Source organism: Hydra viridissima, unplaced genomic scaffold (assembly GCF_058129835.1).
Source record: "Hydra viridissima isolate aposymbiotic clone 2 unplaced genomic scaffold, HvirCarnegie_v1 scaffold_13, whole genome shotgun sequence".
Lineage (NCBI taxonomy): Eukaryota > Metazoa > Cnidaria > Hydrozoa > Anthoathecata > Hydridae > Hydra > Hydra viridissima.
Window position 1 is genome coordinate 8,829,361 of NW_028324312.1, and position 17,205 is coordinate 8,846,565.

The window sequence follows — 17,205 nt, forward strand, 5'->3', positions numbered from 1 at the left end:
GATGAGCGTTTCAAAAATGTATAATACTTTATAATTACTCGTAGAAAGTTTTATAGAAAATTAACTTTTAAACTGATGAAGCGAACTGGTTTGAATTGAACATCCACAGAAATCCACAGAACATCCACAGAACATTCACTGTAGGGCTACAAAAATTTTGTTTTTACATAAAACTATGTGAAGTTCCTGCATTATAGTAATTATTGACTATTAAACTATTAAATAAAATTGAAATCTAATCTCAGTAGCGACATTAGTAAAAAAAAACATTTATGATATGCTGTTGTTCTGCCATTTTCTACAAATGCTGCGCCGCTAAAGACAGGAAAAAAAAAAAAAGTTTGTACAGCATTAAAATGCGGACTTCTTCATGTACGGAAACACAACCTCAGACATTTAATGAGAGCCTTATAAATTATTTTGTTGCTTGTTTCCATTTTAATCTAAACAGTTTAGTTTTTGCAAGAAAGTTAAAGAACTGGTTTTTATTTCAAATCTGATTTTGCCCAGATTTAAGAATATTTCCCAAAATCCACTTTTAATTCGAATTTCGAGTCAAACTATTTTCACACATGTAGATAAGTTTTTCAAAGCTAAGCTTTTTTAATTTTAAATAAATCCTATGGTAATTATAATGTTTAATCTTACTAATTTGTTTTAAAGAATTTATGCTGTTTTGTTTCTTAATTTTTGATAAAATTTAGGTTCTTTTAATCAAAACCAGGTGCCAGCCAATAAAAAACTTTGATATTACCTACACTAGCAATAGAATTTGTTGTAAGAGTTATCACACCTAAGGAATTCAATTATGCTTTTTTATTAAATCTGCATTCTTCTAACTTACTGACTTAAAATTTGATGATAATATATTTGATCAGCGCAAATTATGTAGAGAAGAAATTATGTAGAGAAAGACATGATTGCAATCAAGTTGTTATGTTCAAGAAAGTATTTAGTTTTATATCAGAATTTACAGCTAGAGATTCAAGATATTAAACTCATAGAGTCCTGCTCTTGGTGAGATCAACTGGTCGATTGAAAGGCCAAACAGCTGATCAAGTCTATTGTTTAAATAATACTATTGCTCACACATTATGAAAAGCTTTTTTAATTGCCTGTTAGGAGAACCAAATTGAAAGGAAACTGCACAGCAATGAGCACTTACTCCATCAAAGTGAACTGCTGCCTTATCAGTTCTTAAATTGTTGATGGTTCAATCTAAAAGTCCAAACTGTTTTAGTGATCTTTTTGGCCACTTAACAAATAATCTTTACAACAAGTTTATTTTAAATACCTTGAATATAAGTGGAGGAATTAGAAGTAGAAAAATGTAAAACAAAAGACTCAATAAAATTTGTCAGATTAATTCAATTAATTCAATGGCTGATCAGAGTTTAAAAATTAAATGTTAACTTACATTGGAGAGATAATCCTCTCATGACTATAAAGATGTATGAGGTGCTATATGTATTTTGTATCTTTAAAAGATTTTGAACCTATTTTAGCTTCACTTTTGTGTATAAATTTTTCTAAATTAACACCAAGCTGCACTCATTTTTTTGCCCTTGCATTTAACAGCCATTCTGTTTGCTACTTCTCTCGAGTACTGATTGATACAATTAGCTATTGCTCAGGAATGGCTGTGCAAAGTATCATTTTTAGAGTAATAACTGTTTGAAAAATCTTTCTTAAAACTTTTTTTAGTTTGATTAAAAGTTTATAACCAGATTTTACTTTTTGTTTTAAGCAATAAAGTAGCAATGTATATATGTATGTATGTATATATGTATGTATGTATGTAGGTATGTATGTATGTATGCATGTATGTATGTATCTATGTATCTATGTATGTATCTATGTATAAATGTATATATCTATGTATCTATGTATCTATGTATATATGTATTTATATACTTACATTTTAGAATACCTACATACATAAATATATATATTTGTAAAAGTCAGATTAAGTGATGGCTATGATTCTGCAGAATGTATTAAAAGCTGGAAGACACAAATACTGCAACTTTTTAGCTAACTATTTGGCAGATGTGAAGCATACTTCACCTGTTGTAATGAATTTTAAAGCATCATATTCCTCATCATGCAAACTCTATTCAAAGTTGTCCTTAGTTGAAAATCATCCACAAAATAAAAATGATCAGTCAAACAACAACAATGATAAAGAAACAAGAAGGAGATCTTTTGCCATAATGGTTGGTTCACTGGTTGGAGCAATTTCTTTCTCCTACGTATTTTACCAAAAAAATTATGCTAAAGCAAAATCTGAAGAAGTTAAAGAAGAAAATGATGCTAATGTTTCCAAAGACAGCAAAGAGTTGGTAGTAAAGAGTGGGTTTAAAGAGCGTAAGGTATCAGCAGAGTAACTAATATATTAGTAATATCAAATTGAATTTTGTAAATTATGTTATTGGGTTGGTTTGGAAGAATGATTATTTCCTGTAATTAAATGCCACTGTATATTTAATCTTGATCTTACTTAATAAAAACCGCCATAAATTTTTGTAGTTTTCTTGGAATTTATTAAGTAATTTTTTTTTATAGAGGCAAAAGTTACACATAATCAGTTACCTTAAATCCTGCTTTTTTACTTGTTTAAATTTTTGTTTGTTTGTTTTCTTTAAAAAATTTTATTTTAATATTCAATTGTTGCTGTAAGAATGTAAGTAACTTCATTTATAGATAATTGAATATGAAAACAGAATTCGACAGTACAGTACTCCTGATAAGATATTCCGTTATTTTGCAACTCTTCAAGATGCAAGTTCTGGTGATATTTTCATGACACCTGAAGATTTTGTGAGATCCCTTACACCAAATGCACTTCAGCCACATGGTAGCTTAATTAATGTTTTTTTATTTAAAAAAGTCCATTTTATAGAGTATTGTAAGCAGTTGGTATATGTTTTTAATTTCATATTTATCTTCTATTTTCATTTTGCTAAAAAGTATAAACGTAACTCTATTGCAGTTATAAATTTTTAGAAAAGTCAGATACAGCAATAATTTATTTATTTTTTATCATATGGATGGTGGTAAATATAAAGATATATATTTTTTTAGGTCTTGGTTTGGATCAGTTTAAACAAGTGGATGTTAAGGTATATTCTATACAGCACAGATGATATCCTAGTTTCTTGTTTTCCCCAGAAAAACCATACAAAGTATTTGCCAATACCTTGTTTGGGAGCTGAGTTTGCAAGTTTTAGCTCTCTGAAAGTTCAAACCACCATTGAGCTATTAGAGGATTTAAAGCTAGTTAATATTGCTTTAGGCAGTTAAACCACTTATTACTATATATTTAATACTGTATTAGACCAAATTTGTAGTAGAATATAATTTTCTCATAGTGTTTAATGCTTGTGAATTTTCAAATATATCTTTCTTTAATACATAAACATGAAATTAAGTCTGAATATTATAAAAATAATTCATTATGTAAAACCTTCATAGCTGAATATGTCAAATGTTTTTTGTTGAATGCGTGAAATAATTTAACTATTTCAAAACTTGATAAGAGTAACAGAAGAGATTTGTCTTTGAGTTTGCAGAACCTGTAAAATTTCATTTTAAACAGTGATATGTATTAAGTAGTAAAAGTTGCACTTTGCCAACCCCCTACTTCAGAACCAGAATATATTTGAAAATCAATTTGGTCTTGCTTTTTCAAAATTTATTTTTGCAGATCAAAAATTTGTTTTAGAATGTATTGGTTTACATGTTTTATTTTTTAACTTATTATTTTTGATTATGTTTTAATGATATAAAAGTTTAATTTAAAAGTTTTTTTTAGAACCTGCCAGCATATGAAAGTGAACATTTTGGGAAAAGTAGTGTCTTCTTATATATTGGGGATAAGGGACTGATTAATTTTTCAGACTATGTTTTCCTGGTTGCTGTACTCGGAAGTAAGTATTACTGCTCTTTTGATGTAATTAATGCAAGGTGTTTGAAAACTGAGGGGTTGTATAATGTTAATAGTAGTGCAATGTAAATGTAGACCTACCAGGTTTCATTTTTTACTGTGGGTTTATAATAAACTTACTTGATAACCAGAATTATTTTTTAATTATATTTATTTGAGAACAATATTTTTTGATAACTATTTTTTCTTTAAAGCATCCACACGACACATTAACCTTGCTTTCAGGATGTTTGATTTAAATGGAGATGGAGAGGTGACAGTGGAGGAATTTCAAAAGGTTAGAAAAAAATAGCAGCATGTTAAAAAATATTCTGCTTAAGTATGGGTCTTGCTCAAAATTTCATTCAACATATTTTCTTTGTTAGTATATTTTATTCTATATTATTATTTATCATTATTATTATTTAGTAAGTAAACTGTAAGTTACCATAATTTACTTAAAGTAATTTTTACACATTCTTGAATGATTCAGTTGTAAAGTAGTATTGTTTATGTTGTCAGGTTCGCTCATTATTCCTCAACATGAGTACATCAGGAAGCCGACATAGAGACCGTAAAACAACAGGAAGTGTACTTCATGATAGTGTAAGCTCTGGATTAACTGCGTATTTTTTTGGAGTTGATGGCTTAAAAAAGTTAACAGTAGAAGAGTTTGTTGCTTTTAAAATGAAGCTGCAACAAGAAGTCATGTTATTAGAGGTTTTTTTTTTTGAGTTTTTTTTTTAGCATTTTTTTTTTTCGTTATTTTTATTATTCATAATTTTCAAATAATACATATGCTTATAAATTGTCTGTAAATGTATACATTTATATAAACATGAATATTACCCTATAAAATTTCATTTTCTACCCAATTTTTTTTTTTTTAAGTACTGAGTCGTGATGGTTTATAACTCACAATTAATATACTAAATATACTAAACTTCCTAAATAATTCTTATACACTAAACTTCCTAAATTTTTTTTTGAAAAAAAAGGGTAAAAAAAATTTCAAAAAAAGCTTGTTAAAATCTTTACAACAAATTAATTCAACATTTTCAACTCTGAAGTTTTCTTTGTTATAATTTTTATAACTATTATGATATGGTTTATAACTTTCATGATTTACGGCATTTTTTGATTATCGCATGATGATTTTATTTTTTGATTATCACATGATGATTTCATTTTTTCTACCTTTATGGTCATGAAGAAAAAATTACTTTACTTTCATATCAATCACTTGCATTATTATAAATATTTTTAATGAAGAGCTAGTTTTGATTTTTTTTTTCATTTTTTGTTTGTTTCTATTTTCAAATAAATGTGTTTCTTTCAGTTTCATATATTTGGCTCAAAAGATGGAGTTATTTCTGAGCATCAGTTTACAGAGATGTTGTTAACATATGCTTACTTTGATAATGCCAAACATTTTAAGATTTTGAAGAGAATAAAAAACTTGTATGGAGAGGGTACTGGAAAGGTAGTATCTCAATGTTTATGTATTTATCAAAAAAAGAAGTTCCTATGGTTACCATAAATAATAATTTTTTTTCTCTGATTTTCAAACTTTCTTTGATTTTCAAATTTTATTATTTATAATGACAAAATTTTTGTATCACTACAAAAAGGAAGAAAGAATGTTTTTAAAGTTTTAATAAAAGTAAAAGGGAAGAAAAAGTTTTAAATCTATTTTAAAAATTTCTCTAAGGTTTTAGTTAACCAGAATTTATAAAAAACATATTTCTCTGCAAAGTTCTAATTGATTCTTGATGATTTTGTGTTCAGAATGAAGGTCTATTGTTTCAAGATTATTTGGACTTCTTTCAATTCTTGCTGAATCTAAGAGATGTAGAGATGGCGCTTAGTTTTCATACTGTTGCTGGAGAAACAATAAATAAAGGTTTTGGATTTACCTTATTTTTAAACTTCTACCCTATTTTTAAACTTTAAAAAATTATGCATAATTATTTTTCAGAGCCTGTTGTGTTGCAGACATTTTTATACTTTATTGTAATTGTAATTATTTTTCTTTTAAAAATAGGTAATTTCATTTTTATATGCTAGTTTTGCTGTATTTAAATTCAAAAGATTTATGATATTATTTTTTTAAAAGAGTTTTGTATTTGCAGAGTTCTTTTTTTTTTTTTCTCAGCTTCAGAATTTTTTTCTAATATTGCTAAATCTTAAATTTATCATAATAAATAGACTAAAATAAAAAAGTTATAAAATTTATTGATAAAGGAACTCTATCCATAAAATATTTTACTAATTAGATAACTTTCAAATGCATTTTAAAAGTTTTTTCTACGTCGCTCTTTAAAGTAGAAAAAAGTTTTCAATAATGTATGAAAATTCTTTCTGGTTTATTTAATTCTGCATTTTTTTTTTTTTTTTTTTTTTCAAGTAAAGTTGCAGCAATTTTGTTTTTCTTTTTAAAATTTTTTTTAATACTTTTTATAGAAACTTTCAAACAAGTTGCAAAATTAGTTGCTGGTGTTGAACTTCGTGATCACTTAATTGATGTGGTCTTTTCAATATTTGATGAAAATGGTAAGTTTATTTCAGGTATGCGCATCCTTCAAGTAATGATTTTATTTCAATTTTATAAATACTATTCCTTTCCTTTTTAGAGGATAATCACTTGAGCAACAAAGAGTTTGTGGCTGTCATGAAAGATAAAATATTCAGAGGGCTGAACAAAGTAGGTTTCATATCCCATAAAACTGTTGCTTAGTAAGTGCAGAATCTCATGTGTGAAAGATCTCATAACTTTTTAAAGTATTTCTTTCTTAGTTTTACAATCATGTAAAAGTTTTTTTTTTATATGGATATCATATTTATGTGATTCTATCATATTATTGTAAAAGAAGCTTAACTAAAATTTAAAATTTTTGTCTTTACAGCCTAAAGATACTGGTTTTACAAGGTTTTTGTCTGCAATCTTGAAATGTGCGAAGACAAGTATTGGTGACTCATTGGTTAGAGAATGATTTATGAAGATGATGATGATGATGAAGATGCTGAATTAAGGAAATAACAAGTAAATTCATATGATCTAAAAGTGGCTCGGTAGTTTAAAGTCAGAAGCTACTCATGAAGTGATTGGTGCTCCGATCACCTGCTGCCAAAATGTCATCTAAGTTGTTGTTTTTTTTAAAATGAATCTAATGAACACGACTATATTTATTCTCGGATTCCTTCTTTTCTTCATCAAAAAATTTTTTTTAAACTTTAAACTTGTTTTATATTCTTTTTTATTTGTTGATTAAATGTATGACATTGTTTCTATTAATACAAGGTATTTATTGATGTGTATATATATATATATATGTTTTTGACTTATATATCATTATTTTTATGTTTATGTATTTTTGGTTTTTGTTTCAAAAGAACTTTGTAATGTTATAACAAATCACTTGATTGAAATTACAGCATTTCAAACAATATGATTTTTTCTGATGCATGCCATGTATTTTTTTCCTCTTCATAATATTTTGTGTAAGTCAAGCATCATTGTAAAATGTTTAAAACCAAAGAAAGTCTTCACTCAGCTGTTTCCAAAGTGGCTGTAATAAATTAACAATATAATTCAATTAAAATCTATCTATTATGCAGCATAGTTCGTTTTTGTTTTTTTTGTATGTTCTTTCTAAATAAGTTTAATTTTCAAGAATTTAAAATTAATGTTATTTAATAAAATTTCAAATTTACTTTTTATGTACATTTGTTTTACTTTTGTAAATTATTATTGTTTCTCTCCACAAGCTCAAATAACAGCAACTGTGAATGTATAATTTAAAAAATGTTGGTTGGACTTGCAGATCTTTTCAATAAGCAGTTTACAAAAATTATTTTCCCAAGAGAGCAAGAAAAGCATGGTTACTTGTACTGCTCTTGTCATAGTAAAAATGAAGAAAAATGTCAGCCAAAAAAGTGCTCCAAAAAAAAAAAACCTAAAAAGAAACAACAAAATAAATTAGAAACACAAAAAGTTGCATCAAGAAATCAGAATAAAAGTAAGTGTCTTGCTGTAGACCAGTTTCAATCACATGAAATACCAGATCCAGAGCTTTCATCACTCTTAGAAAATGCAACAAGGATTTATAAGAGGCCTGGCTCAACTCTCCAGAAAAAAGCTACAAATAGCATTCCAGTTTCAAAACCAGACTTTAATAACAAATCAGGGTGCGTAGACCTTCTAAGTAATCTTCTAGGAGCTTCTCCAATTGATTCAAAATTGCAGTTGAAGCAGAGTAATCATGATTCAGAAACAGCTATTGAAATTTCAAACAAGAGTATAGAGGTAGTTAAAAATAGTATTCAAATGAGTAATATAAATCAACATCCAAAATTAGGCAGATCAAATTCACTATTGATTGAAAAACCTTCTAATCCCTATAAAAATGAAACTGATGAGAAAGCTGAACTTAAAAAAAGAAAGACTCCAGATGAAAATCTTTCCAATCCCTATAAACATGAAACTGATGAGAAAGCTGAATTTAAAAAAAGAAAAACTTCAGATGAAAATCTTTCCGATCCCTATAAATATGAAATTCATGAGAAAGTTGAATTTAAAAAAAGAAAAACTTCAGATGAGAAATTGCAAGGCATTGAATTAACAAAAGAAGAAACTTTGCCTAAAGTAAAAGCATTACCAAAAGTTAACAACTTGCCAAAAAATTTATCGCCAGAAAGAGCCATCAACACAGAACTAACTAAAAAAACCATTTTTACACTTAATGAATCAATTTTGCAAACGAAATCTTTCTCAAACGAAAAAGAATATTTAAGTTCTGAGCCCAAATTAATTAGTCAAGAGGATCCAAACTGCAAACCATCATTTGATAATCATTCCTCATCAGATGATGATTTGTGTATTAAGGGAGTAGATAATGCACCGCTAAAATTACTTAGTCAAGAGGATCCAAACTGCAGACTATCATTAGATGATCATTCTTCCTCAGATGATGATTTGTGTATTGAGGGAGTAGATAATGCACCGCTAAATACTCGACTGATGCACTTTTTAAACAAGTGCAATTCTGTAGAAGAGACCTGTTTAGTTCCAAATAATTTGGATCAAAATGAAAATTTAGAAATGTTATCAACAGCATCGATGTTTCATAGAGTAGCAAATGCTACTCATCAAGATATCTCTAGTGAAAAATTGTGTGAAATCGTAAACAATGAATCATCATTAAATACAAACATGAAGAGTTTTCCAAATCAACTTTTTTTATTTCAGAACTGCAGTTATAAACAGAAAAGAGCAGTTGGCTTCAAATATCCAGTAACTGAAAAAATTGACCATGGCTCTTGTTTGAACAAATTTGATAATTTAAAAGAAGATCTTAACAAAAGACTGTCTGCAAAAGCTAAAGATGGCTGTTTTCCCCCAGGAACTGAAAAAGAAGACTTTATTATTCATGAAACTGAAAGTAATGAATGTATGCCACCAGGAACTAAGTATCTACCCTTTAGTACTAATAGTGTGTATTGCCTACCTCCAGGAACTGAGACTGATGATTGTCTTCCTCCAGGAACTGAGACTAATGACTGTCTTCCTCCAGGAACTGAGAATGATGACTGTTTACCTCCAGGAACTGAGAATGATGACTGTCTTCCTCCAGGAACTGAGAATGATGACTGTTTACCTCCAGGAACTGAGAATAATGACTGTCTTCCTCCAGGAACTGAGAATGATTACTGTTTACCTCCAGGAACTGAGAATAATGACTGTTTACCACCGAGAACTGAGAATGATGACTCTCTACCTCCAGGAACTGAGGGAGAAGAAATTTCGTTTATGAAAATTGAAGCCTCACACAAAAAAAAAAGAGTTGGAGAAGAAAAAATATCTAGAATGTCACACTTGTTTGATAACTCTGCTATTAAAAATGATTTTATAACTAATGAGGCTTCTAACTTAAAAAGTGATGAATGGTCAAGGAATTTCAATGAACTTTCTGTACAAAGTTTTTCACCCTTTTTTTCTCCTAAAGACAAGTCTTCGAATTTTTCTGGTTTGCCACATGTAAATTCTTTTATGTCTCAATTGAAAAGTCAGTTCATTTACCCTACATCTTCTCAAATGGAAGGTCAGCCAAATTATCCTCCAATAGACTTCAATGATCCTTTTCATAAAGAAAACTTTAAAAATTTTTTGTCTGAGCATAATATGCAGCATCTTGAACAGCTTTTAACTTCTAAAAATCCACAATCTATGGATAGATACCCGCTGCCATCTATAGATAAGCACCCATCCCCATTCATGAGTAATCCACAATCTATGAATAGATACCCACTGCCATCTATAGATAAGCACCCATCCCCATTCATGAATAATCCACAATCTATGGATAGATACCCACTGCCATCTATAGATAAGCACCCATCCCCATTCATGAATAATCCACAATCTATGGATAGATACCCGTTGCCATCTATAGATAAGCACCCATCCCCATTCATGAATAAGAATCCACCATCTATGGATAGATACCCGCTGCCATCTACAGATAAGCACCCATCCCCATTCATGAATAAGAATCCACCATCTATGGATAGATACCCGCTGCCATCTACAGATAAGCACCCATCCCCATTCATGAATAAGAATCCACCATCATATATGAGTAGAAGGAAACCTTTCGAAAATGACGTGCAACCTGAAATTTTGCAATCAACAGATGAAATCTCAAAGCACACAAGAACATTTCAAACACAGGTAGTACTAAAAAAGTCGTGTTAAATTATGAAAATAATACTAGTTTGAAAAATTACTAAATATATATAAACTTAAAAAATTAAAACATTTAGTGATTTTTTTTGATTAGCGGAATCCAAGTCACAAAAAGACATCATCCCTTATGTGTGCTTCTGTTCTAGAAATGACCAATACCGTAAGTAGTGTGTTTGTCATCGTGTTTTTTATAAACATTAAATTGATACAAAACTCGTTTTAATTATGAGTCAGGGGTCAGTTTTTATCGAAATTTGTGCGCATGTTTGTAGTTTTTTGTAGATTATTCGAATAAGCAGACAGCATTCTTATTTGGCGGTTGGTTAACTTTAAGAAAGGGTTTAGATGTAAAGGTTAAGGTGGCTTTTTAAGGTTGCGATGATAGTTGCAATAATTGAACTTTTTTTTTTTTAAAATAGTTGAAAAGTTGCTATTGATCAAATCATATTAAGTTTATCAACTCAGTTTCCATCGTTTTTACTGTTTTATTATTTCTTTTATTATTGACAGTTTTATTTTTGTAAAATTTGAAAAAGCATTTTCTTATCATTTAGAAAAAATGCTACGGTAAGATGCTTTGTGAATCTTCTAATATACGTCTCCACCTCTTGTGTTTAAAGAATATTTCTACAAATCGATACAAAAATAAATGTATTAAATTGTGTGTGCATGGATTTACATCATTGTTTGTAAAGACTTTTTTTCCTTTGTGGATTGTTTTTCAGATGTAAACAAAATCAGAGAAAAAAATCAGAGAAAAAAATCAGAGAAGCAACGAGCTGCTTCACGGGCTTACCTAGAAAGCAGAAAAGTTGAGATGAAGCGAGAAGCTGAAAAGAAACGTCACGATGCTTCCCTTCCGTGCCCTTTTTTTAAAAAGAAAGGATTTTGTGACTTTGTAAGATAAAGTATTTGGATATATATTCTAATTTTACAAAAGTTTTGATAGAACATATTTAAAGGAACGATTTTTATTATTCCTATTATAAGTTTGAAATTCGATAGGTACGAGTTTATTCAATAAACTCGTACCGAATCAGATATTCGGAAATTGTATTATACTGCAATATTGTCGCTTTAGGGGGATCAGTGTCGTTTTTCGCACAATGTGGAAGTTGAACAAATAATAGTTTTATGTAAATTTTACGCCGTTGACGCTTGTCGCAAAGGAAAAAATTGCATTTTTATGCATGGTTAGTTGGTAATATTTTATATTTTTGTTCCCCATAATGCTCCAGTCTTACGGGTTTTTTTTTTGTTTTTTTTACTTACCATTTCAGAGAAATGGCCCTGTCGTTTCTATCACGTGTTCAAGTCTTGTAATCAAGGTAGTTCTTGCAAGTATTCCCACGAACAAATGACTCCTGAGGTCCAAAAAGCTTTTGAAGAGTTCGAATCGAGCGTAAGTCAAACATTGATTTTCTTACTTCGCCTTAGGTTCTCTAAACAAACGACGGATGTTCACTAATTTAGTTTAAAACAGCAGTTCTTTAACTTTTGATGTTTCGTTTTTGTTTGTTTTTTTTTTTTTTTTTCAAATTTAACATGAATTAAATTCCCTTGTAGCAAGAAGACACACGCAGTGCTGATAACACTGTTATTCCCAGTTCTTCTCCTACAGTTTCAGACCTAGAGAAAAAAAACGAAGTACCGGGTCCAACCCTTTCAAAAAAGTATTCTTTTTAGTTACTGATAGATCTATATATATATATATATAAATATATATATATATATATATATATATATATATATATATATATATATATATATATATATATATATATATATATATATATATATATATATATATATATATATATATATATATTTATGTATGTATGTATGTATGTATGTATGTATGTATGTATGTATGTATGTATGTATGTATGTATGTATGTATGTATGTATGTATTTATGTAGCAGCATAAGCATATAATAGTTATACATACATACATACATACATACATACATACATACATACATACATACATACATACATACATACATACATACATACATACATACATACATACATACATACATACATACATACATACATACATACATATTTTCTTTCACTATCTTGAAAGAGCTATACGATAATTTCTAAAAATTTCTAGACTTGAAGAGGAGAATCAAGCTTCTGTATCTGTGGAACAAAAAACTAATGAAGGTTTCATCTTTCCGACGTTTTACTACGAACTTTCTTAAATTATAAAAATAATCCTAACGAGAAAAACTTTCAGAACAATAAGAAACAATACAACGTCTTTTTTATAACATAAATTGCACGTAATTCGTTAAGTTATATTTAGCTAGAAGATCGCGACGCCATCTTGAGTTTATTTATAACCTTTACCTGACTCACAATTTCTTTATTGCAATCACCGCACAAGTTTTCGAAATTTAAAAATTACAAGCTTGTGAATACAAACGTTGATTTTTTTCGTCTGTTTTACAATTAACACAAAAAGTTCTTCAAGTATTTCACTTTACCAATATCACAATATGCCTCCCCATGCCTCCCCGTGCGTTGTGATTTGTCCTCCCTTTAAATCCTCCATCCTAATAGTGTTTGATTGTTGACTTAAACTCTTGATCATTGTTCAAAAAAATAGAATAATTCTTTTAGAATTGCTTTCATACTTTTTGAATTAATACTGCGATTGCGATTGCAAAACCAATATTCAAAACCATTGAAATTTCTTTTAAAAATTTCACTAATTCTAATTCTAGGACAGAATCAAAGAAGACAAGCATAGCAAACCAAACTGCAATAATCACTTTATTCCATAAGAGAATTGCAAAGAAATTATGATTCAACAAATTGACTTAGTTGAACTTTATGATTGTTGAAGTTTGAAGACATTTGAACATACTGGAAAATTATCTGCATCCTCCTCATTCATTTAATGCAGGGGTGGCCACAACTTTTTTGATAAGGGCCAAAGTTAGCTTTTCAACTGTTAAATGGGGCCGGAGATTTTTAATAATATAGTTTTTTAAAAATATTGATTTGCAAAGGAATAACACTCAAACACACATATTTACTAGCTAACAACATGCTGGTCACAAGGCTATTAGGTATAATACAAATTATAGTTTATTGGTAACCACGAACCTGCCTTTTTTTCACAATATTTTTAATGTCAATAGGCAACTGACTGGTTGCGATTCTTAATGTATTCTGCAAGTTAGTATCTGTCAGTACAGATCTTGTTTTGGATTTTGCAAATTTCATACGAGAAAAAACACTTTCACACAAACAAGACACCCATCATTTTTGCATTGTAAACTTAGTTGGTGTACTTATTTTGGTCAAGATTTTTGTAAAATAACAATAAATTTTGTTTATTATATGATTCTCTCAAAGCATCGCTGCATTGAAGATCAATTAACTCCATTTGGAATTTATCTGGTACAGTTTCAATATCAGCAGAGAATGGCACTGTGAACAACTGGATTTTGTCTGCATGATTCTTAACATCTGCAAACCTTTTTGAAAATCTTGTTTTCAATTCAGCAATACAGGTAACAAATTTTGCTGTGTTTCCAGGATTCACCTCACCCAAAGTTGGAAAATGACTGAAATTTCCAGTTCTTAACTGCTGCTCCCACAAAGTTAATTTCAACTGAAAAGCTAGAATAAGGTTGTACATTTTTCCAATTAATTGATCTTTTCCTTGGAGTTCTTTGTTAAGTATATTGTAATGTTGGGTCAAGTCTACTAGATTTGCAAATTTTTCAATAAACTCTTTTTCTTCTAGCTCTTGTGGATAATCTTTGTTATTAATTTTGAAAAAATCCAACATATTTTGTCTGAAATCATAAGTTCTTTTCAGTATATTACCTCTAGAAAGCCATCTCACCTCAATATAATAAAGCAGACCACCATATTCAGAGCCATTTTCAGCAAGAAAAGCCTCAAATTGCCTACTTCGTAATGCACTGGACTTAATGCTGTTTATTGCTTTAACTACTACAGACATTACATTTTCCACATCCATAGTCTTTGCTGTTAAATTTTGCTGATGAATAATACAATTAATGACAAGTTGTTTTCTGCCATTTCATTTTCCAGTCTGAAAACAACACCCATTTTTTTTCCAATCATTGAGCTGCCACCATCTGATGTAATTGAAATTAATCTGTTGTAAGTCAAGTTGAACTTTTTAAAAACTTTCTTCATGGCAAGAAAAATGTTTTCTCCTGTTGTTTTGCCTTGGATAGGATAGATGTCAAGTAGCTCTTCAGTAAAAAGAAAATCATTATCAATACCACAAATAAAAATAGCTAATTGAGCAGTTTGTGATATATCAGTTGATTCATCAACAGCTATTGAATAATACTGAAATGCTCTTTTTTTTTTCAGTCAATGACAAACTCAGATCATCAGCAATATCACATGTTCTTCGTGTAATTGTTTGTCTTGAGAGGGAGATATTATTTAAAATTTTCAATTTTTCAGGACAAATATTTTTGAACACAAGTTCAAGAGATTCCTTGATAATTTCCCCATCACTGAATGGTTTACAATTTTTAGCTAAAAGAAGACTCACTTCATAACTTGCAATAGCAGTATTTTCTGTTTCAGTGTTGCCCCTTTTTAACAAATCTTGTTGTTCAAATAACTTGTTTTTCAATTTAATTGATTTTTCTTTCCGCACCTCGTTGACAAACTGATTATAAGTTTTTGAATGTTTTGTATCATAGTACCTCCTTAAATTATATTCTTTGCACACTGCAACCGATTCATTACATATTAAACATACTAGCACTGAATTGCATTCAACAAAAAAGTATTTAGTTTGCCATTCATCATTAAATAAACAACATTCCTTGTCGATTTTTCATTGTTTTGATTTTGAAGATGCCATTTACAATTAAAAAACGCAAATGGTAATTGCCGGCTGTGCCGGAAATTAATCTTGCGATTAATTGCTGGCAGGATTTTTTTAATACATTTTTAATTATTTAAAGCGATTGTTTTTTTACAAAAAATGTTTTAAAATTTATTAATTTATAAATTTAAATATTATATAATTTATTAATATTTTATGTTTATAGTTTTTTTTTATTATCTTTACAATTAACTGAAGGGCCGGATAAAAGGTTGCTGAGGGCCGGAGTTGGCCCGCGGGCCTTATTGTGGCCACCCCTGATTTAATGTCACCAATCACACAAGACGAAAAAACAGAGGCATGCGCTGGTGGCAATGCAAGCTTTTTTGGCTTTTTTGTAATTACATCTTTTAGGTCGGTTTTTTTTTTTATCGAAATACCTTCTAATTAACTCCTCCCATGGTTTTCTTTCTGCGTCTAGTGAGAAAATGTTCCGACTGAAATGGGATCAGAGCCTGTAAGTGTGCCATTGTCGTAAAATCGGGTAAAATTAAAGTGATGCTGTTAATGTTGGTCAATATATAGAGAAAATTAGACGGTTCAATATAGTGTTCAAGTTGAAAATTAGAAGAGCATTTAAATTAACATACCAGATGAATAATAACGTTTCTAAGTGAATAAAAAGTGAAGAAATTGTTACAATAGACAAAAATGTGACATTTAAAAAAAACTCATTTTCTTATCAAACATGAATGAAAAGTTTTGTAAATCGGCCTTATCATTTGGGTTGACAAAAACAAACAAAAAACAAAGATGCTTTAGATTGACAAGATTTCAGATTTAGTTAATTTTATAAAGCCTTTGTTAAAAAGGTAGAGATCATTTTACTTAATATCAAAAGAAGAATGAATTTTTAAAATTCGAAAAAGAATTTTGAAAGTCTTTGATAAAATTATTAAAATTACTTTTTGGCTGCGTAAATTAGGAAATGTTGCTAGCACAATAAAATTTGATTAGTTTAAGAACCTAAATATTTTGATTTGTGAAGATTTTCCTACGAAATAGAAAACATTAAAATAACTCCTCTAACCTAAGAGTCCATAGTGGGCTGTACTACTATCGAGACTTTTTGATTCAACATTAATAATTTCGTGTAACTTCACGGTCTTTTTCTACTAACTGTATAGCTTGATTTTTAAATTCTTTGACATCATCACTTCTATCATTTTTTTTGTTTTTGATCTTTTTGACCTTTAGCCCTTCTTTCTTTGAACCATTCGATTTGTTACTTATTTTCTAATGAAAACTTGTGAAAATAAAAACCTATATTGTTCAAACAAACCTATATTCTAATAGTTTAGTGATGCGCTATGATATTTAGTGATGCGCAATCAATGATATATTATATATATTATATATAATATATCATTGTGCGCAATGATGTTTAGATTGATGATGTTTAGTGATGCGCACTCATTTTACATGTTTATCCTCTTTTTTTTTTTTTTTTTTTTTTTTTTTTTAAATTTGGAGTTAATTTCCAGTTTTAGTCTGCATAGACACATAACAAGTCTTCACGTTTATAAAGAACTTTTTGATCTCGGATGTTTACCCCCTGCCCGTTGTACCCTATCGCATAAATGAAATACCCCCTGCCCGTTGTACCCTATCGCATAAATGAAATAAAACTCTCG

General features: G+C 29.1%; 2 protein-coding genes and 1 pseudogene across 4 annotated transcripts; 2 read left to right on the forward strand and 1 right to left on the reverse strand.

The window, feature by feature from the left end:
* Window positions 1–674: 674 nt before the first annotated feature.
* Window positions 675–7,372, forward strand: LOC145186258 (calcium uptake protein 1, mitochondrial-like). Its single transcript, XM_090070155.1, has 11 exons — window positions 675–2,372; window positions 2,704–2,857; window positions 3,085–3,122; window positions 3,815–3,929; window positions 4,141–4,223; window positions 4,448–4,645; window positions 5,265–5,408; window positions 5,714–5,828; window positions 6,389–6,478; window positions 6,559–6,629; window positions 6,832–7,372. Exons 1-11 carry the CDS (start codon window positions 1,974–1,976, stop codon window positions 6,916–6,918), a joined length of 1,494 nt encoding a protein of 497 aa, XP_089926281.1. The 5' UTR covers window positions 675–1,973; the 3' UTR covers window positions 6,919–7,372.
* A 299-nt stretch (window positions 7,373–7,671) lies between these two features.
* LOC145186738 (uncharacterized) lies at window positions 7,672–12,931 on the forward strand. 3 transcript variants are annotated; one of them, XM_090070152.1, is made up of 8 exons: window positions 7,672–10,655; window positions 10,765–10,830; window positions 11,225–11,237; window positions 11,396–11,568; window positions 11,752–11,863; window positions 11,951–12,072; window positions 12,237–12,343; window positions 12,791–12,931. In XM_090070152.1, the coding sequence occupies exons 1-8, from the start codon at window positions 7,731–7,733 to the stop codon at window positions 12,879–12,881; spliced, it is 3,609 nt and encodes a 1,202-aa protein (XP_089926278.1). In that variant the 5' UTR covers window positions 7,672–7,730; the 3' UTR covers window positions 12,882–12,931. The 3 variants fall into 3 exon arrangements, with proteins under 3 accessions (XP_089926278.1, XP_089926279.1, XP_089926280.1); XM_090070153.1 differs by lacking the exon at window positions 11,225–11,237 and having other exon boundaries at window positions 10,765–10,837; XM_090070154.1 differs by lacking the exons at window positions 11,225–11,237; window positions 11,752–11,863; window positions 11,951–12,072; window positions 12,237–12,343; window positions 12,791–12,931 and having other exon boundaries at window positions 11,396–11,532.
* Window positions 12,932–13,966: 1,035 nt separating this feature from the next.
* On the reverse strand, window positions 13,967–14,677 carry LOC149880332 (general transcription factor II-I repeat domain-containing protein 2 pseudogene; annotated as a pseudogene).
* Between the last annotated feature and the right edge of the window lie 2,528 nt (window positions 14,678–17,205).